Source organism: Pan troglodytes, chromosome 6, assembly GCF_028858775.2.
Source record: "Pan troglodytes isolate AG18354 chromosome 6, NHGRI_mPanTro3-v2.0_pri, whole genome shotgun sequence".
In the NCBI taxonomy this organism is placed as follows: domain Eukaryota; kingdom Metazoa; phylum Chordata; class Mammalia; order Primates; family Hominidae; genus Pan; species Pan troglodytes.
The window spans coordinates 73,038,599-73,059,193 of record NC_072404.2 but is presented as its reverse complement, the minus strand read 5'-3'; the positions used below and the strand labels follow the sequence as shown (position 1 = coordinate 73,059,193).

Sequence of the window (20,595 nt, the reverse complement as noted above, 5' to 3'; positions counted from 1 at the left end):
AGATAATCGTATGGTTTTTGTTGTTGGTTCTGTTTATATGCTGGATTACATTTATTGATTTGCGTATGTTGAACCAGCCTTGCATCCCAGGGATGAAGCCCACTTGATCATGCTGGATAAGCTTTTTCATGTGCTGCTGGATTCGGTTTGCCAGTGTTTTGTTGAGGATTTTTGCATCGATGTTCATCAGGGATATTGGTCTAAAATTCTCTTTTTTTGTTGTGTCTCTGCCAGGCTTTGGTATCAGAATAATGCTGGCCTCATAAAATGAGTTAGGGAGGATTTCCTCTTTTTCTATTGATTGGAATCGTTTCAGAAGGAATGGTACCAGCTCCTCCTTTTACCTCTGGTAGAATTCGGCTGTGAATCCATCTGGTCCCGGACTTTTTTTGGTTGGTAAGCTCTTAATTATTGCCACAATTTCAGAGCCTGTTATTGGTCTATTCAGAGATTCAACTTCTTCCTGGTTTAGTCTTGGGAGGGTGTATGTGTCGAGGAATGTATCCATTTCTTCTAGATTTTCTAGTTTATTTGCGTAGAGGTGTTTATAGTATTCTGTGATGGTAGTTTGTATTTCTGTGGGATTGGTGGTGATATCCCCTTTATCATTCAATGAAACTTTTTACAAATAAAAACTTTACTACTTTACTCAAAACCCTGTTATACAAAACAGAGCTGATCTGCTAGGGAGTTAGAAGCCCCAACTGCTTACCTAACCCTTCCTTCTCAGAGTCCTCCCAGGGACCTTAAGGCTCAGGAGAACACAGCTGGAAAATCCCTGGACTAGATCCCTTAGGTCCCTTCTAGAATGTAACAATTTCTGAATCTTATATTGATAAATGGAGTGGAATTTCTTAAAAACAATTTTCAGGAGGCAATGCGGTTTTAAATACGTACGTATTGTATGCCATGCTGTAAGATATTGCTAGATACAGTGAGCAATAGGAAAAGGTAAACACAGCTCTTCCTTTAAGCAGCACACTTAGAAGAGTAAGAGGGGAACAAAAGAGCTATAACTTATATGTGATATTATATGTATTATATGTAATATAATATATAATATATAATTTATTGTTATAACACAACTCATACTACATAGAGATTGAAGTCAACAAGAATTTTCTCCCTAAAAATAACTACAGAGATTAAGAATAGCAAAAGGAAAATGAATGCGTATGTTTTAATTCTGCAAAAAGTTCGGGCACAGTGGCTCAGCCTGTAATCCCAGCAGAAGGATAACTTGAGCTCAGGAGTTTGAGACCAGCCTGTGCAGCATAATGAGACCTTGTATCTACAAAAAAATTTTGAAAATTAGCCAGGCATGGTGGCGAGCACTTGTATTCCCAGGTACTCAGGAGGCTGAGGTGGGAGGATCACTTGATCCCTGGAGGTCAACGCTGCAGTGAGCCACGATCAAACCACTGTACCCCAGCCTGTGTAACAGAGCGACTGCCTCAAAAATAATATTTGTCAAAATAGCTTGCCTTTGTATCACTGCCACATTGCTTGTCTGAAGCGAAGCTGACTCACTTTGTTATCATAAGTGATCTTACCAAAGACCAAGTTGTCCAGTTGCCTTGGAGTGTAGGTCGTGCGTTGCCAGTACCCTGGGGCTGTGTACAATGGCCAGGCTGAGGGGACCTTGTGGTTACCCCCATGGGACTTGTAACTTGTCAAGTGGGAAGGTGGTACCAAGTGAAGAAGGGTAGGGTCCTTGGTTTTGGCCTCACGTGGTTCTTCCCAGAATGAATGGTGAAAAAATTATAATTCTGCAGAAAAATTTAAATTCTATTTTGTTTACTTTTTGGATGGGAGATAGGTGTACACATGGCACTAAAATTCAAAAGGAACTTAAGGAGGCCAGGCACGGTGGCTCACACCTGCAATCCCAGCACTTTGGGAAGCCAAGGCGGGCAGATCACTTGAGGTCAAGAGTTCGAGACTAGCATGGCCAACATGGTGAAACCCCCCCGTCTCTACTAAAAATACAAAAATTAGCTGGGCATGGCGGTGTGTGCCTGTAATCCCAGCTACTTGGGAGGCTGAGGCAAGAGAATCACTTGAACCCAGGAGGCAGAGGTTGCAGTGAGCAAGGTCATGCCATTGCACTCTAGTCTGGGCAACAGAGTAAGACTCCATCTCAAAAAATAAAAATAAAAACAGCGGCTTCCTCTAGGAAGTGGGGCTGGAAGACTTTTACTTTTTCTGTTATACTTTTGTACTATTGCAAGTTTTAAAATCATGTATTTCACAGTAAATCCAGAAGAAATTATGCACTTAATTTTTCTGGGTGAATTGTGTTATAGAGGTAATAGAGGATTATTAAATCATAGGATACACGGAGAGGAGTTTAGTGTGATAAGATCCAAACAGATTGGCAAATTTCGAAGAACTTTACTGCTAGGCCAACACGTTTAGATTCCAAAATAGAACAAACATATTTAGAAGCAATATTCTGGCCCTTTAACAGTTTATTCTGTTTGTTTTTCCTTCTTTGATTACTTACAGTTGCAATACCTTTTAAAGACATTTTATCTCTTCCTTATTCCAAATTTAAATTAATACATAGAATATGCATATTTACAAAATATGTTAACTAAATGAATTATTTTTGAATTATTTTGAGACTTTCTAAAATAGTTTAAAGTATCTTGAGTTGTCATGAAACTAACTTTGAAAGGTGCTGATTTAAAGTGACAATATTTGTGGCCATGCAAGAAAAGAGGCACTGGACATTTTAATAAGCAGTTTAATAGAATTTAAATATATGACATCCAATTACCGACAGAATACAAAGCATCATAAAGTATGATTTGCAGACATATTTTATAAATTGGAACCCCTTAAGGATTCATGGCATTTGTGTAAAATGTGTGGTCGTTAACACATTTTAATACATTGATTCTATTGTGGAAGGTCGTGTGACATGGAATGTTAAACAATTAAAATGGTCAAATGTACTTCCATGTTTATGTGATTTGCATTCATAGGAAGAAAATGGGTAATGCCGAAGGAACATTGGCCTAGAGAAGCTTACTGAAGCAAGGGAATTTGGAGTGAGACTTTCTCCCGCTGCGGCTTTCTGCCCCCACACCGCGGCTTTTGCAGCTTTTTGCCTCCGCCGCCGCGGCGTTTTGCCCCCGCTGCCGGGGCTTTTTGCTCCCCCGCTGCCGGGGCTTTTTGCCCGCCGCGGCTTTTTGACCCCGGCTGCCGCGGCTTTTTGCCCGCCGAGGCTTTTTGCCCCCCTTTGCCGCGGCTTTTTGCCCGCCGCGGCTTTTTGCCCGCCGCGGCTTTTTGCCCCCCACCGCCGCGGCTTTTTGCCCCCCGCCGCCGCGGCTTTTTGCCCCCCGCCGCCGTGGCTTTTTGCCGCCGCGGCTTTTTGCGCCCGTCGCCCTGGCTTTTTGCCCTCGCGGCCGCGGCTTTTTGCTCCCCGCCACCGCGGCTTTTTGTGGTTTTTTTGCCCCAGCTCCCACTGCTTTTTGTCCCCCCCCCGCCGCGGCTTTATGCCCCCGCCCCGGCGGCTTTCTTCCACCGCGGCTTTTTGCCCCGCCGCCGCGCATTTTTGCCGCCGCGGCTTTCTGCCCCCGCCGCCGCGGCTTTCTGCCGCCGCGGCTTTCTGCTCCCGCCGCCGCGGCTCTGAGGGCGGGAGCGGCAGACTCCGCTGCCAGCTCTACTGGCGTCCTGGCAAGGGCAGCGCCGAGGAGCGCTCCCGGTCCAGCTCTCCCGGCTCGGGGGTTCCTTGCCTAGGCGCCCGAGCCCCGGGCTCCCTGCCTCGGCCGCTGTGGCCTGCATAGAGCGGCACTGTGCGCGGAGGCAATGGGAGAGAAGAAGGAGGGCGGTGGCGGGGGTGATGCAGCGGCCGCTGAGGGTGGCGCAGGGGGCACGGCCAGCCCGGGGCTGCAGCAGTGCGGGCAGCTCCAGAAGCTCATGGGCATCTCCATTGGCAGCCTGCGCGGGCTGGGCACCAAGTGTGCTGTGTCCAACGACCTCACCGAGCAGGAGATACGGACCCTGGAGGTAAGGGGTTTGGGGACCTGGGCTGGGCTCGAGGAGCGGCCCGGACACCTCCCTTGAGGCCCCAGTTCACTCCTGGCCGAGTTGCATCCTTGAGCCCGCGTCGCGCCCTTGGAGGCTTCCCCTCCCTCCTGCACTCGCTGATGTGGCAGCCGAGGGACCCGGGACCAGCCCTCACCTTGGGCAGGATTTGTGGGGCGGGTGCTTGGTGGGAACTGGGATGGAGGCTCTAGGGTCCCGTGGGGCGAGGGGGGGGGGGTGGGTGGGCTGCGCACGGACATCCCCTTACCCCCCGAATTTCCATCTGGTCCAGCCCTCTCATCTTGTAGGTGAGGAAACCAAAGGCCTGAGGGGGAACTGACTTGCCAGGAACCCCTGTTAAGGAGAATTAACAAAGTGTGGTTATTAAAGGAGAACTGAGTTGGGAGTCAGACCTGGAGTCCCACACCCTTGGTTAAGTCATTATACTACCTTGAGTCTGGCCTGTTGACTGAGGGTGAGCCACTCCAGCCTCGTCTGATTGTGGGGTCTTGACCTCAAGGGGTTTCGTGAGAAGCAAATGGGTTTGCTTTCCTAGCTCTGTCCAGTACCTTAGGGACCCTGAGGACTGAAGAGATTCTTGGAGAGCCATCTGGTGTATGTCATGGGTGGGCGTTTCTTGAAGGTCTGTCTGCCCAGTGGGCTGGCTCAGCCCGAATGAACTGTCTTGAATCTTTGGAGTTGTGTGTGTACTTTTAAGGGCTTCTCATCCTTGCACCAAAAGATCCCCTGGAAATTAGGTGGGAAAACCTTACCTTTTGTGGGGCCTTGTGTTTGTCTTAAAAGTTCATGCACATGGCCAGGTGTGGTGGCTCCCACCTGTTATCCTGTCCTGGATCCCTTGAGTCAAAGAGTTTGAGACCAACCTGGACAATACAGTGAGACCCCATCTCTACAAAAGATAAAATATTAGCCAGGGGTGGCTGTGCGCATCTGTAGTCCCAGCTAGTACTGTGGCTGAGGCGGGAGGAGCACTTGAGCCTGCACTGAGCTGTGATCTCACCAGTGTACTCCAGCCTGGGCCACAGAGCAAGACCTTGACTCAACAACAACAACAACAAAAATTCTTGAAGATTTTGCATTCTGTCCCACTATCCATTGGTTTTCATGTCAAGATAATGTGAGAAATTCTTTACAATTGCTTCCAGAAGGAATAGCCTTTTGATTTAGTGCACAGGTGTCCAGTCTTTTGGCTTCTCAGGCCCACATTGGAAGAAGAATGCTCCTGGGCCACACATAAAATACACTAATGCTAACAACAGCTGATGAGCTTAAAAAAAAAAAAGGTTTGTGCAGAATTTTGATGATACCCACGACCAAAGATAGGCGGAAAAGTCCTTGTAGTCACAGGGTTGGACACGGCTGATCTAGTGTCTTGTCGTCCGTTTTGGCTTTTTCCCTGTTTCCAGAAGGCAGGTAGAGATGTAGAGACGTGCTCTCAGGACAGCTGTTGAGATAAAAAAAATTCGTTGTCATTTATTCCCAAGGACAGCTGTTTGTCATTTGCATTGAAAAAGTCTCCATTCAAACTGCTGTCACATATAAAATCTATTTATATAAGTCTGTATTTTTCTGTTGTCTTGGCCTTTGTGGGCAGTAGTGTGTTTTAACCGAGCAAACTGTCCTTCCAAATAATGAAGCCGAAGTCAGCCTGCCTGCTTGCCATTTTTCTTCCCCTTCCATTTTTCTAACCTCAGGATGGTTGTAAGAATGAATTAAGATTTGTGTTTAAGGCCGGGCACAGTGTCTCAGGCCTGTAATCCCAGCACTTTGGGAGGCGGAGACGGATGTATCACTTAAGCTCAGGAGTCCAAGACCAGCCTGGGCAACATACTGAGACTCCGTCTTGTATAATTAAATTAAAATTTTAAAAAAGAAGAGAAAAAGACCTGTGCTTAAAATTTAAAAAAAGGGGGGAAAGTGTAATGCAAAATGTGGACTATGCCAGCCATGATTGGGAAAAATAATTTTTCATACAGCATTATCTGTAGACTTGGATTAGCAGCATACTGGTCATAAGCGTTTTGCTTTCCTCAAATATGATGAGGTAAGCTACTTTAAAGTGTGGTGGGGCTTTCTTCCACGTGGCTCCTGGAGGTGTTGAGTCCCAATTTAGCCAATTAATTTGGGTTTAGTTTTGATATGGATAAGGGAGACCAGCTTCATTCACGGTGCACACACAGTTTTGCCAGTAAGGAAAAAAAAAGCCACCTGAATGTTCCTACTCATTAGATGCTATCTGGAGAGCTCCTACCCCACCCCCACCAAGGCCCGGGCCCTTAAAAAGACTCAATGCAGCCTTTCTGTATCTCATACTGTATTCTTCAAGATGCTCCTGTGAAAGAAAGTTGTGCTGCACCAGCCATCTCCCTCCTGAAGATCCCTGCGGATGAGGATTTGTGTTTTAAAGGTTCTGAGAAGTCCTGCAACAACAGTTCTCAAACTTATTTGTCCAGGGGATCTTTTCTTCCACTGAACATAGTTGGGGAGACACGGCCTTAAGCCTTGAGCAGAGAAAGAGACAAGAAACTGTTGGCTCACTTACAACCAAGTGTTGTGTTTATGTTTCAGGTTTTTATGAAACTGAGGTGCTGTTTGAGGTTCTAAATCAAACTGGGTGGTTGAAGAGAGGCTGGTATCCCTGTAGACTTAGCCAGCCATGAGAGGTTGCCTTTTGTTGAAGGAGGTGTTTTACAAAGGGAAATAGGGTGTCTCCTGGGCATCACATTAGTACTTAAATACATGTATCACTGAAATGAAATGAAATAATCAAATGATCAAATGAAGAAACGTAATGATGAAATGATGAAATGAAGAAATGAAATGATGAAATGAGATTAGATGAAATGATGAAATCGAATGATGAAATGAAATAATGAAATGATGAAACAAAATGGTGAAATGAAATGAGGAAATGAACTGATGAAGTGAAATAATGAAATGAAATGATGAAAAGATGAAATGATGAAATGAAATGATATGAAATGATGAAATGATGAAGTGAAACAATGAAATGAAATGATGAAATGAAAAGATGATGAAATGAGGAAATGATATGAAATGATGAGATGAAATGTAATGAAGTGATGAAGTGAAATGATGAAATGATGAAATAATGAAATGAAATGATGAATTGATGACATGAAATGATGAAATGACAAGATTAAAAGGTGAAATGAAACGAAATGATTAAATGAAATGACGAGATGAAAAGATGAAATGATGAGATGAAATGAAATCATTAGATGAAATGATGAAATCATGAGATGAAGTGAAATGATGAAATGAAATGATAAGATGAAATGAGAAATGGAATGATGAAATGGAATGATGATGAAATGGTGAAATGAAGTGAAATGAAATGATGAAATGATGAAGAAATGATATGAAATGATGGAATGAAATGATGAAATGAAGTGAAATAATGAAATGATGAAATAAGGAAATGAAATGAATTGACAAAATGAAATGATGAATGATGAAATGAAAAAATGAAATGAAATAATGAAATGAGATGAAAAGATGCTATGAATTGATGAGATGAAATGAAATCATGAGATGAAATGATGAGATGAAATCATGAGATGAAATGATGAGATGAAGTGAAATGATGAAATGATGAGATGAAATGATGAGATGAAATGATGAAATGAAATAATGAAAAGATGAAATGATGAGATGAAATGATGAAATGATGAAATAGAATGATGAAATGAAATGATGAAATGGTGAAATGAAATGAGGAAATGAAATGAAATGATGAAGTGAAATGATGAAATGAAATGATGAAATGAAAAGATCAAATGAAATGATATGAAATGAAGTGAAGTGAAATGATTAATGAAATAATGAAATGATGAATTGATGAAATGAAATGATGAGATGAAAAGATGAAATGAAATGATGAAATGAGATGAAAAGATGAAATGAGATGAAATGAAATGATGAGATGAAATGAAATCATGAGATGAAATTATGAAATGATGAGATGAAATGAAATCATGAGATGAAATGAAATCATGAGATGAAATTATGAAATGATGAGATGAAGTGAAATGATGAAATGAGGAAATGCAATGATGAGATGAAATGATGAAATGAAATAATGAAATGAAAGGATGAAATGATGAGATGAAATGATGAAAGGATGAAATGAAATGATGAAATGATGAAATGAGGAAATGATAAGTCAAATGATGAAATGATGAAATGGAAAGATGAAATGATGAAATGATATGAAATGAAATGATATTAAATGATGAAATGATGAAATGAAGTCAAATGATGAAATGATGAAATGAAATGAATTGATGAAATAAAATAATGAAATGATGAAATGAAATGATGAAATGGTGAAATGAAATGAGGAAATGAAATGAAGAAATGAAATGATGAAGTGAAATGATGAAATGAAAAGATCAAATGATGAAGAAATGATATGAAATGATGAAATGAAGTGAAATGATTAATGAAATGATGAAATGATGAATTGATGAAATGATGAGATGAAAAGATGAAATGAGATGAAATGAAATCATGAGATGAAATGAAATCATGAGATGAAATTATGAAATGAGATGAAGTGAAATGATGAAATGAGGAAATGCGATGATGAGATGAAATGATGAAATAATGAAATGAAAGGATGAAATGATGAAAGGATGAAATGAAATGATGAAATGAGGAAATGAAATGATGAAATAAGTCAAATGATGAAATGATGAAATGGAAAGATGAAATGATGAAATGATATGAAATGAAATGATGAAATGATATTAAATGATGAAATGAAGTCATGATGAAATGATGAAATAAGTGAAATGAAATGAATTGATGAAATAAATGAATTGAGATGAAAAGATGCAATGATGAAATGAAATGACGAGATGAAAAGATGAAATAAAATGAGATGAAATGCAATGATGAGATGAAATCATGAGATGAAATGAAATGAGATGAAGTGAAATGATGAAATGAAATGTTGAGATGAAATGATGAAATGAAATGAAAGAATGAAATGATATGATGAAATGAAATGATGCAACAAAATGATGAAAGGATGAAATAATGAAATGAGATGAAAAGATGAAATGAGATGAAAAGATGAAATGGTGAGATGAAATCATGAGATGAAATGATGAAATGATGAGATGAAGTGAAATGATGAAATGTTGAGATGAAATGATAAAATGAAAGAATGAAATGAAATGATGAGATGAAATGATGAGATGAAATGATGAAACGAAATGATGAAAAGATGTAATGAAATGAGGAAATGAAATGAAATGATGAAATAGATGAACCAAAAATACTTATTCATTTTTTTTCTTGGCATCCTTCTAAGAGTATTTTAGTGAGGTTAATTTCTAAAACTAAATTGCTATTCAATGACTTTACAGTTGGCCTTTGCACCACAGGGGTTTGAACTGTGCAGGTCCACTTAGCAAAACCAACAATTCTACATCCTTCTCCATACCCTGCCCATGAAAAGGATGAGGATGAAGACCTGTTTGATCATCTACTTCCATTTAATAACTAGTAAATATATTTTCCTTATGATTTTCTTTTTCTTTTCTCTGGCATGTTTGTTAAGAATACAGTATATAAGAAATATAACATATTAAATATGTGTTAATTGACTGCTTGTGTTATTTGTAAGGCTTACAGTAGGCTATTAGTAGTTAAGTTTTGGGGGAGTCAAAGTTATAGTGGATTTTCTACTGTGCAGGGGGGCCAGCACCCCAACCTCCGTGTTGCTTAAGGGTCAACTGTACATGTTATTTCCTTTCCTGTAAGAGAAAAATGATGAGAAGGTCTTTTCTCCAATAAGTGTATTCAAAATGTAGCAGACTTGAAATGTGTTGGCGCCACCATTTTGCGTCTCACTTTGAAAACTTATTATTAAAAATCGTACTAAAGCCTTACTTTTCCAACCTTAGAAAAAATGTTACAAAGAAAAGGAGTGAAACCATGCTAGTTTGCCCTGAAATTTGAAATTATCTTGTAAAAATATATTTTTACATTAATTGCTTCCAAAATAGAGATCAGTTGCATACAAATGGCAGGTCACCCTAATCCACCCTATGACTGCACTTAGATTCGTGAGGAATTGTGCCATCTAGAAAGGACAGAGAAGAGGAATAGAGTGCTCTGCGTCTTGAAATATAAACATGCACATAGCCACATGCTTTGATTCTGTTATCACTGTGTACTTACTGCTAGGAAGAGGGCGTGTTTGTGTATTTTTATGCTAATTATTATGCAAGTTGTTAATGATTTAGGCTTTCAGAACCATATAAAGGATTTTTCCTTTCAGATATAAACTATCTTGCATTGTTCTTCTGATCATATGAGGGATAAATTTGCCTAAATATTCTTCAGACCATAATGTTATGTCCATATAAATGCCAGTAGCAAGAGTAGAATCAATCACAACTGCCTTTGTAATTATTAAAAGCATGTGTGCCTATAAGTAATTGGCATTTTATATAATCAAGAATCTTTGATATAATAATCTCTCAACTATTTGAAACATGGCTCACATATATTAATTTTATATGCAAATATATGTATAATATCATTGTATATGAAACTAAATTTTGGACTTTAGAACAGCTACTTAGAATCTTGACTTAAATGTCCACAGTAATATTTGACTTAAAAAAATTTAGCACACTGTCACTATGATGAAAAAAATTACTATAAAATTATTTTAAAAATTTTTCCACCCTAACGTTTAGAACATTCTCACATTTGTGGTTAAAACTTATTGTGATTGTTCCTAGAATTTAGATAAAAAATGTTCCAGAAAGTTTGAAGAGAAGCACTTCAGTCAATTTGTATTTGTTCAAGCATGAAGAAATGGCATTTCATTGACATTTTAAAAACTATTCAGATTCCCTCTTTGAATTCAAGTGTTTCAAAGATATCTTATTTTTAAATACCAAAATAGGAATAGAATATGAAGGGCTGGTTATGAGTAATATGATACACTTTTATGAGAGGATGAGATTACAATAACAATAGCTCCTCTCATAGAATAGCCAGCAAGTCTCCACTAAATAACAGTGCCTTGATTTTATAGATGTTTAATCTTGGATATTGAGTTCATGTGAACCATTGGTAGACATAGGAGTTTATTAAAGAATTATATAATATCTTTCAAGTATTTAGAATAGTGTTGAAATTAAGCTTGCATCCCCACGATTTTCAGAGGTGCTGATGCCTAATAAACTCAGCCCCTTGCATGCCAAAATTGGCTTAAAGCCCACCCGTTACCCAAGCTACACTTCAAGCATCAAGGCTCAAAAATGTAATTTTAAATATGCAAGAGTTTGAGGAATTCACTACTCACACTTTCTTGAACAGTCTATCCAAGTGCATCAAGTAAAATGTGAGTAAAGAAATTTTGACCAAAGGATTGATAGTAATGTTGAATACGTTTAATAGTAGATCTAAGATTAAAAGGTGAGAGTGAGGGTGAGAAGAGTGTATGAATGCTTTGTGTTCTGACAAAGAGAATGTAGCACCCATGTCCTACCTGCTCAGTTGCATTGCCAGTGCCCACGGTAGGCTATTTTATCCCAGTTTTTAGGTTTTTTTGTTTTGTTTTGTTTTTTTCTTTTCAGGAGAGTTAGTCCAAGACCAATAACTCCATAACTGGTAGAATTGGAAGACTTCAATAGTGCTTAACATTTTGTACATAGCTTTATAACAGTTTTCTTTTTCTTTTTTTCTGAGAGATTCTTTTCAATATACCCAATCATGGTTGAACTCAAAGTCATTGCTTATTTAAAATCTACAACTGCTGACGTTTTGTATCCTTCACATTCCAGGTAATTGGTTTTTTTGTGCATTTTCTGTATTTTTCTCCATCAGTCTGCCTAGATATTTGTTAGATTTAATATTTTAATATTTTTCTGAAAAAGTGAGCTTTTGCAGTTTTAAACATATACTCAGTTGTTTTAATTCTGCTTTTTCATGTACTATTTCCTCGTTTTTTTGTTTGTTTGTTTTTTTTGATACTATGTGGGAAGCCAAATAATTTAAAGGAAACTTGGATAGTAAGGACTCAGAGGAACGGAAGTTAGTTGGCTGATTCAGATGTTTGGTGGCATAAGACTCTGTTAGTAATCTAGGCAAGCAGTAATGACAGCATCAGGGGAGTGAGGATGGACTGATAGTGTAGAATTTAAGATATAAGGTAGAATTTGCTTCCTTAATGAGTTCAGGTTTGCGTGTGTTGGGTACAAAAGTTTGATGGGACATCCATGAAGAGAATTCCAGCCATAAGTAGTTAAAAAGGGTCTGGACATCAGGAGAAATCAGAGCTAAGGGTAGGTATTCGGAGCCATCAGTATTTAGGGAGTATGGGGCTACCCAGAAAGAGTGAGTGGATTGAAACAGAGGCCAATGATTTCAGACCAAGGTAAACAGAAGTGTGCGCTTTGATTTTTACGGGGGGAGGAAAAACCCATAATTGGTGTTTGAGCCTGTGAGAACAGTACTGTGGGCTCCCAGCATGCTTTGCTGGGTTTTATCTGTTCTAGATGTTTTTATGCCGTCAGTCTGTGATTCTCCTTCCAGACGTGGGGTAGAGTGCATAGTCAGAATATAGCCAGAGCAGCTGACAGAGGTCAAGATTCATTTTTAAGCAAAGATTCAAGAAGTTAAAACCACACACAAGTGTTTTACTGGGCATCCTTATCCAACTACCCTATATCTTCACTTTGAAAATAGTTTAAACATTGCCTGACAGGACACAGAACTAATAGACTTTTGGAATTCTTCTTTGCAGGCCTGTAAATTACTCTCTGATGACTATGAACAAGTGCGCAGTGCTGCAGTCTAATTTATCTGGGTTGTCAGTCAGCTCTATCCTGAAAGGTCAATGTGGGTGTAAGCTGGCTTTTGTTGATTGTGAAGCCGTTTTCCTCTCCTCTCACCATGCAAAAAGCCCACTTCTAGAAAAGAAATGTTGGTTAGATTTTTGGAAGGCAATGGGGAGTAAGGGAAAAGCACAGGCCCTGAAAATCAGATTGCCTGGTCCTCATTTTTCATCTCTGATAGGAGCTTTCTGTACACCTTCGGAAAGATACTTCACTTCTTTTGTCCTAATCTTCTCATCCATAAGTGAAGAAATTGGAATATCTTTCTTAAATGGTTTTCAGTACTTTACAAAAAAATCTTTAAAATTGTTTGGGACCCATTTTAGTTTGGCTTGCGCCAAATGCCAGACAAAGATACCAGATGAGTTTGAGAATAATGATCTCTTATGTAGTTTTCCTGGTTAAAAATATTTTCACAGCAATTAAATTAACCACAGTGATTCTTTGAGGAGGTAGGCAATATTATTTATTATATTTTGTAAGATAGAATATTATAAATATTCATCTTTTATTTATAAATATTTATAGAATATTTTATTTTTCCTTGTATAGGAAAAAGAGGTGTTTTTTCCTCTTCATTAAACTGCCAAAATTTGAAAACCAGAATGGATTAATAAACCCGTAGGAGTAGGCTCCATTTGTAGTAGACTCCTTTTCAGGACTTAGACACATACAAAGAAAAGGGCTAATTGGAAATTGTCTCTTCTTTTAGGACTGGATTGATAAGTAAGTTTTATATTGATTTATTCTGAGATTTAATGTATTTATAGAAGTTCAGTCTGGACACGGTGGTGCCTGTAATCCCAGCACTTTTGGAGGCCGAGGTGGGCGGATCACCTCGGGTCAGGAGTTCAAGACCAGCCTGGCCAACATGGTGAAACCTCATCTCTACTGAAAATACAAAAATTAGCCGGGCATGGTGGCACACGCCTGTAATCCCAGCTACTAGGGAGGCTAAGGCAGGAGAATCGCTTGAACCCGGGAAGTGGAGATTGCAGTGAGCTGAGATCGCACCACTGCACTCCAGCCTGGGTCACAGAGCAAGACACTTTCTCTCAAAAAAAAAAAAAAAAAAAGAAGAAGAAGAATTTCAGTTACAGAAGATAATAAACTTAAGGATATGAAATATTCGGTGGAAGCTAGTTTTTTATAATTTCATAAATCTTTGAACCTTTGGTGGGTTACGTACTTTTTTTTTAAGGCAGAGTCTTGCTCTGTGGCCCAGGCTGCAGTGCAGTGATGTGATCTCGGCTTACTGCAACCTCCAGCTCCTGGGTTGAAGCAATTCTCATGCCTGAGCCTCCCAAATAGCCGGAATTACAGTTGTGCCCCACCACACCCAGCTCATTTTTTGTATTTTTAGTAGAGATGAGGTTTTGCCATGTTGGGTAGGCTAGTCTTGAACCCCTGGCTTCAGGTAATCTGCCCACCTCAGTATCTCAGTGTGCTGGGATTACACGCCTGGCTGAACCTTTGGTGGGTTACACACTTTTATTCAATACATTGAAAATTTGCACCTGATTGCAGTGGCTCAGCCCTGTAATCCTAGCACTTCGGGAGGCTGAGGCGGGCAGATTGCTTGATCTCAGGAGTTTGAGATCAACCTGGGCAACATGGTGAACCGTCTCTACTAAAAATATAAAAAATTAGCTGGGTGTGGTGGCATGCTTTTGTAGTCCCAGCTACTCAGAAGAGTGAACTGGGAGGATCACCTGAGCCCAGGAAGTTGACACTGCGGTGAGCAGTGCTCATGCCACTGCACTCCAGCCTGGGTGACAGAAGTGAGACCCTGTCTCAAAAAAAAAGCATAATTTGCAATGCAACTGAAAGAGTTGGTTTGTACTCCTAGAGTGATTTGTTTATTTCAAACTGTATTTAATCATTCTAGGATTTGAACTATTCAATTATCATTTTTGTGTGTGTCAGTCTTCATTGACTGCTCTCAGTTTATTGAGCCTGCAGCCTTACTTACTTATGTATTTATTTGTTTATTATTATTATTATTATTTGAGATGGAGTCTCGCTCTGTTGCCCAGGCTGGAGTGTAGTGGCACTATCTCGGATCACTGCAACCTCCACCTTCCAGGTTCAAGCGATTCTCCTGCCTCAGCCTCCTGAGTAGCTGGGATTGCAGACATGTGTCACTGTGCCCGGCTAATTTTTATATTTTCAATAGAGAGGAGGTTTCACCATGTTGGCCAGGCTGGTCTCGAACTCTTGACCTCAAGTTATCCACCTGCCTCAGCCTCCCAAAGTGCTGGGATTACAGGCGTGAGCCATTGCACCCAGACTGTATTTATTTTTTGAGACAGGGTCTTGCTCTGTCATCCAGGCTGGAGTGCCGGGGTGTGATCTCAGCTCACTGCAACCTTCACCTCCAGAGCTAAAGTTATGTTCCCACTTCAGCCTCCCAAGTAGCTGGGACTATCAGCGCATGCCACCATGCCTAGCTAATTTTTGTATTTTTTTTGTAGAGATGAGGTTTTGCCATATTGCTCAGGTTGGTCTTGAACTCTTGGGCTCAAGCAATCTACCTGCCTGGGCCTCCCAAAGTGTTGGGATTATAGATGTGAGCCACTGTGCATGGCCTGAATCTGCAGGCTTAGATTCATGTTTTGTTCTAAGTGATTTCATTTCTTTTCTTTTAATGTAGCATTGTCCCAATTCCTTCTTCTAATGAAGAAATACGCTTAGTTGATGATGCGTTTGGAAAAATTTGTCACATGGTCAGTGATGGCTCTTGGGTGGTTCGTGTTCAGGCAGCAAAACTGTTGGTAAGTTATACTTTTTATGTATGTATGAATGCATGTATATATTTATTTATTTTCTTTTCTGTAGAAATGAGGCCTGTGTGGCCCAGGTTGGTCTCAAACTCTTGGCCTCAAGCAGTCCTCCTGCCTCAGCCTCCCAAAAGACTGGGATTATAGGCTGGGTGCGGTGACTCACACCTGTAATTCCAGCACTTTGGGAGGCGAAGGCGGGTGGATCACGAGGTCAGGAGATTGAGACCATCCTGGCCAACATGGTGAAACCCCGTCTCTACTAAAAATACAAAAATTAGCTGGGGCATGGTGGCGCACGCCTGTAATCCCAGCTACTTGGGAGGCTGAGGCAGGAGAATCGCTTGAACCCGGAGGTGGAAGTTGCAGCGAGCCAAGATCACGCTGCTGGACTCCGGCCTGGTGACAAGGAGAAGACTCTCATCTTAAAAAAAGAAAAAAAAAAAAGGCTGGGATTATAGATGTGAGCCACTACACCCAGCCAATAATCCTTTTTTTAAATGAACACATTGCTTGTTAAGTTTTTACAAACATTTTGAGAAACTACAGATGGGGCAGTGTGACCTGAATTTAAAACCCCAGAATTTCTTTTTCTTTTTCTTTTCTTGAGACAGGGTCTTCCTCTGTTTCTCAGGCAGGAGTGCAGTGGTGCAGTCACGGCTCACTGCAGCCTTGACCTGCCAGGCTCAAGCGATCCTTCCACCTCAGCCTCCTGAGTAGCTGGGACTACAGGCATGTGCCACCCTGCCTAGCTAATTTGTATTTTTTGTAGAGATGGGGTCTTGCTTTGTGCCCAGGCTGGTCTTGAATTCCTAGGCTCAAGTGATCCTTCTGCCTTGGCCTCCCAAATTGTTGGGATTACAGGTTTAAGCCACTACTCCCAGCCCCAGAATTTCTTAATATAGAAAGAAATAGTTCACTCTCCTGTTCACTTTTAGAACTAGAAAGAATCTTATAATTCTATTAACCCTACTAGGAATTAAGATAGCCGGAGCCTAGAGAAAAAGGAAAACAATTAAAAAAAAGTTTTTCCCATTTATGAAGCACTTGTTATGTCCTAGTTCAGGAGGCTCAAACCCCCAGGCTGTGGACCAGTCCTGGTCCATGGCTTGTTAGGAACCAGGCCACACAACAGGAGGTGAGTGGTAGATGAGCAAGTATTACTGCCTGAGTGCTGCCTGCTGTCAGATCAGCAGCTGCATTAGATTATCATAGGAGTGTGAACCCTATTGTGAACTGAGCATGTGCGGGATCTAGGTTTCATGCTCCTTGTGAGAGTCTAATTCCTGATGATCTGAGGTGGAACAGTTTCATCCTAAAACCACCCTGCTTCACCAGCCTGGGCAACACAGCAAGACCCCATCTCTATTTTTCAAAAAATAAAATTTTAAAAAATTTAAAAAAATGTTTTTTAAATGCTGTTATCATTTTCTAGATGAGAAAACTAAGGCTCTGAGGAGTTAAGTAAGTTAAGCTTATACAGACAGAAAATTGTAGAGTGAGGTCAGATCCTGATCTTGCATCTTTTAGCCTGGTACTTTTCTGTTTTCTTTTTGAGGACTCAGCACATTTATTGAAAATTTTTAACTTTTGTGGCTCACGCCTGTAATCCCAGCACTTTGGGAGGCCAAGGTGGGCGGATCACGAGGTCAAGAGATTGAGACCATCCTGGCCGACATGGTGAAACCCCGTCTCTACTAAAAATACAAAAATTAGCTGGGCGTGGTGGCACACGCCTCTAGTCCTAGCTACTTGGGAAGCTGAGACAGGAGAATCGCTTGAACCCGGGAGGCAGAGGTTACCCGGGAGGCAGAGGTTACCCGGGAGGCAGAGGCGCAGTGGCTCACACCTATAATCCCAGCACTTTGGGAGGCCAAATTGGGCAAATCACTTGAGGTCAGGAGTTTGAGACCAGCCTGGCCAACATGGTGAAACCCCATCTCTACTGAAAATACAAAAACTAGCCTGGTGTGATGACACACCTGTAGTCCCAGCTATTCTGGAGGCTGAGGTGGGAGAATCACTTGAACCTGGGAGGCAGGGGTTGCAGTGACCTGAGATTGTGCCATTGCACTCCAGCCTGTGCAAAAGAGCGAGACCCTATCTCAAAAAAAAAAAAAAATTGTTTAACTTTTAAGGGATAAAATTGTTTTGTAATAGAGTGTTGGCCTAATAGCCTTATTTTATATCTGTGTTACCTTGTATGTGTCACTTGATATTAGTCTCAGTTTCCTCATCTGTTAAGTGGGGTTCTAATATCTCTCATATTTACCTGACAGTGTTGTCATGATGCTCAAATGAGATACAGTCTATGAAAATGTTTATAAACTAAAAAGTACTATACTATGTAGGGTGGATGGGGGCATAGTATATAACTATATGTGTGTGTAAGTATCTATAAAAATTTGTATACGTGTCACAGCAGGAAAATCTGTGATTCTTTTTGGACACTTCCCCTTTGAGTGCCCCCAGCCCTGCCACTCTTGGTGAGACTGTTGGCTGAATGCTTTGTTTCTGACTGTACTGGACACTGATCCAGTGATAGCTTTAGTCCTGTGACCAGTATTTATGGGAGTACTTGCTGAAACCTGTGTGAAGCATTTTCATGAGATATAGTAATGGATGATTGGAGTATTTCCACTCTTGTGCATATTAGAGTTAAACAAGCCAGCTGTTACTGATTTTATTTCTGAATTCATATTTTAAAACTTTCTTTTGGGTTATGAATGTTTTAAAATTCAGAACAGTCTAATCATTCATCAGTTCCTTTCATTAGGCATTTACAGAGGATCTACAACGAACTCTAGGTGGGAGTGGGGAAGAGAAAGATGTTTTAGAGGAGTAAATTAATGATATATCTTTACCTGAATAGGCAGTTTTAAAAAGTAATCCTTAAAGTAAGAATCATTCAAAATTTTCAGTTTTGTACTCTATAGGATCTGAAATTTATTTGCATAAAGTTGTATGTATAGCATATGGTACATTGAAAGGATTTCTACTTGAATGACTCTAACTTGAGTCACATGCCTTGTGTTATAATTTCATGTTAAATCCGAACAGCTTCAAATTATATAAGTAATTATGTTTGTATTCAGAAATAATAATCATTCTTACCTTGCTGATAATAATAATTACTACTATGTATAGAGTTCCTGGCCTACTAAATGAGGCATTTTTAGTCATACATACACACATAAATACACACATATTCACACATAAATATTAACCCACTTCTTTATATACAAGCACACATGCCTAACTCATTTGCATACTTTTGCAAGTAACTTTTAATCTTTTTAAACTCTCTGAGGTAAATGTATTACTTATAAATAACAAAATTAAAATTTAGGAATGTGGTATAATTTTTCTGAGACCACACAGATAGTAAATGATAGATGAGGACTTCAAACTTCATAATCTAAAGCCCATGTATAATCCTTTCCTGGTGAGTATCCAGTTACACATTGGGATTGGCCAGTTAAGGCCCTGCTGGTTTATTAGTATCTCTGTGCAAGCTAAGAGGTAAAGCTGCCCTACTCCAGCTCTCCAGTAGATAAACCTGTGATCAAGTGATTTGTGTATAATCTTTCATTAAAAATTAATTAATTTTTAAAAATTGACACATTGGTTGAACTAGTTTACAGTCCCACCAACAGTGTAAAAGTGTTCCTATTTCTCCACATCCTCTCCAGCACCTGTTGTTTCCTGACTTTTTAATGATCGCCATTCTAACTGGTGTGAGATGGTATCTCATTATGGTTTTGATTTGCATTTCTCTGATGGCCAGTGATGATGAGCATTTTTTCCTGTGTCTTTTGGCTGCATAAATGTCTTCTTTTGAGAAGTGTCTGTTCATATCCTTTGCCCACTTTTTCATGGGGCTGTTTGTTTTCTTCTTGTAGATTTGTTTGAGTTCATTGTAGATTCTGGATATTAGCCCTTTGTCAGATGAGTAGATTGCAAAAATTTTCTCCCATTCTGTAGGTTGCCTGTTCACTGTGATGGTAGTTTCTTTTGCTTTGCAGAAGCTCTTTAGTTTAATTAGATCCCATTTGTCAATTTTGGCTTTTGTTGCCATTGCTTTTGGTGTTTTAGACATGAAGTCCTTGCCCATGCCTGGGTCCTGAATGGTATTGCCTAGGTTTTCTTCTACGGTTTTTATGGTTTTAGTTCTAACATGTAAGTCTTTCATCCATCTTGAATTAATTTTTGTCTAAGGTGTAAGGAAGGGATCCAGTTTCAGCTTTCTACATATGGCTAGCCAGTTTTCCCGTCACCATTTATTAAATAGGGAATCCTTTCCCCATTTCTTGTTTTTGTCAGATTTGTCAAAGATCAGATGGTTGTAGATATGCGGCATTATTTCTGAGGGCTCTGTTCTGTTCCATTGATCTATATCTCTGTTTTGGTACCTGTGGCGATTCCTCAGGGATCTTGAACTAGAAATACCATTTGACCCAGCAATCCCATTACTGGGTATATACCCAAAGGATTATAAATCACGCTGCTATAAAGACACAAGCACACGTATGTTTATTGTGGCACTATTCACAATAGCAAAGACTTGGAACCAAGCCAAATGTCCAACAATGACAGACTGGATTAAGAAAATGTGGCACATATACACCATAGAATACTATGCAGCCATAAAAAAGGATGAGTTCATTTCCTTTGTAGGGACATGGATGAAGCTGGAAACCATCATTCTCAGCAAACTATCGCAAGGACAAAAAACCAAACACCGCATATTCTCACTCGTAGGTGGGAATTGAACAATGAGAACACATGGACACAGGAAGGGGAACATCACACACCAGCGCCTGTTGTGGGGTGGGGGGAGGGGGGAGGTATAGCACTAGGAGATATACCTAATG

At 40.0% G+C, this 20,595-nt stretch overlaps 1 protein-coding gene across 1 annotated transcript in view; it reads left to right on the top strand.

The window, feature by feature from the left end:
• Nucleotides 1-3,741: 3,741 nt before the first annotated feature.
• Nucleotides 3,742-20,595, top strand: part of LOC129135489 (integrator complex subunit 4-like protein 2) — a 49,576-nt gene continuing 32,722 nt past the window's right edge. Inside the window, 2 exon segments of the mRNA XM_054655632.2 lie at nt 3,742-4,017; nt 15,595-15,715. Of these exon segments, the coding sequence (XP_054511607.2) occupies nt 3,851-4,017; nt 15,595-15,715 (288 nt within the window). The 5' untranslated portion in view covers nt 3,742-3,850.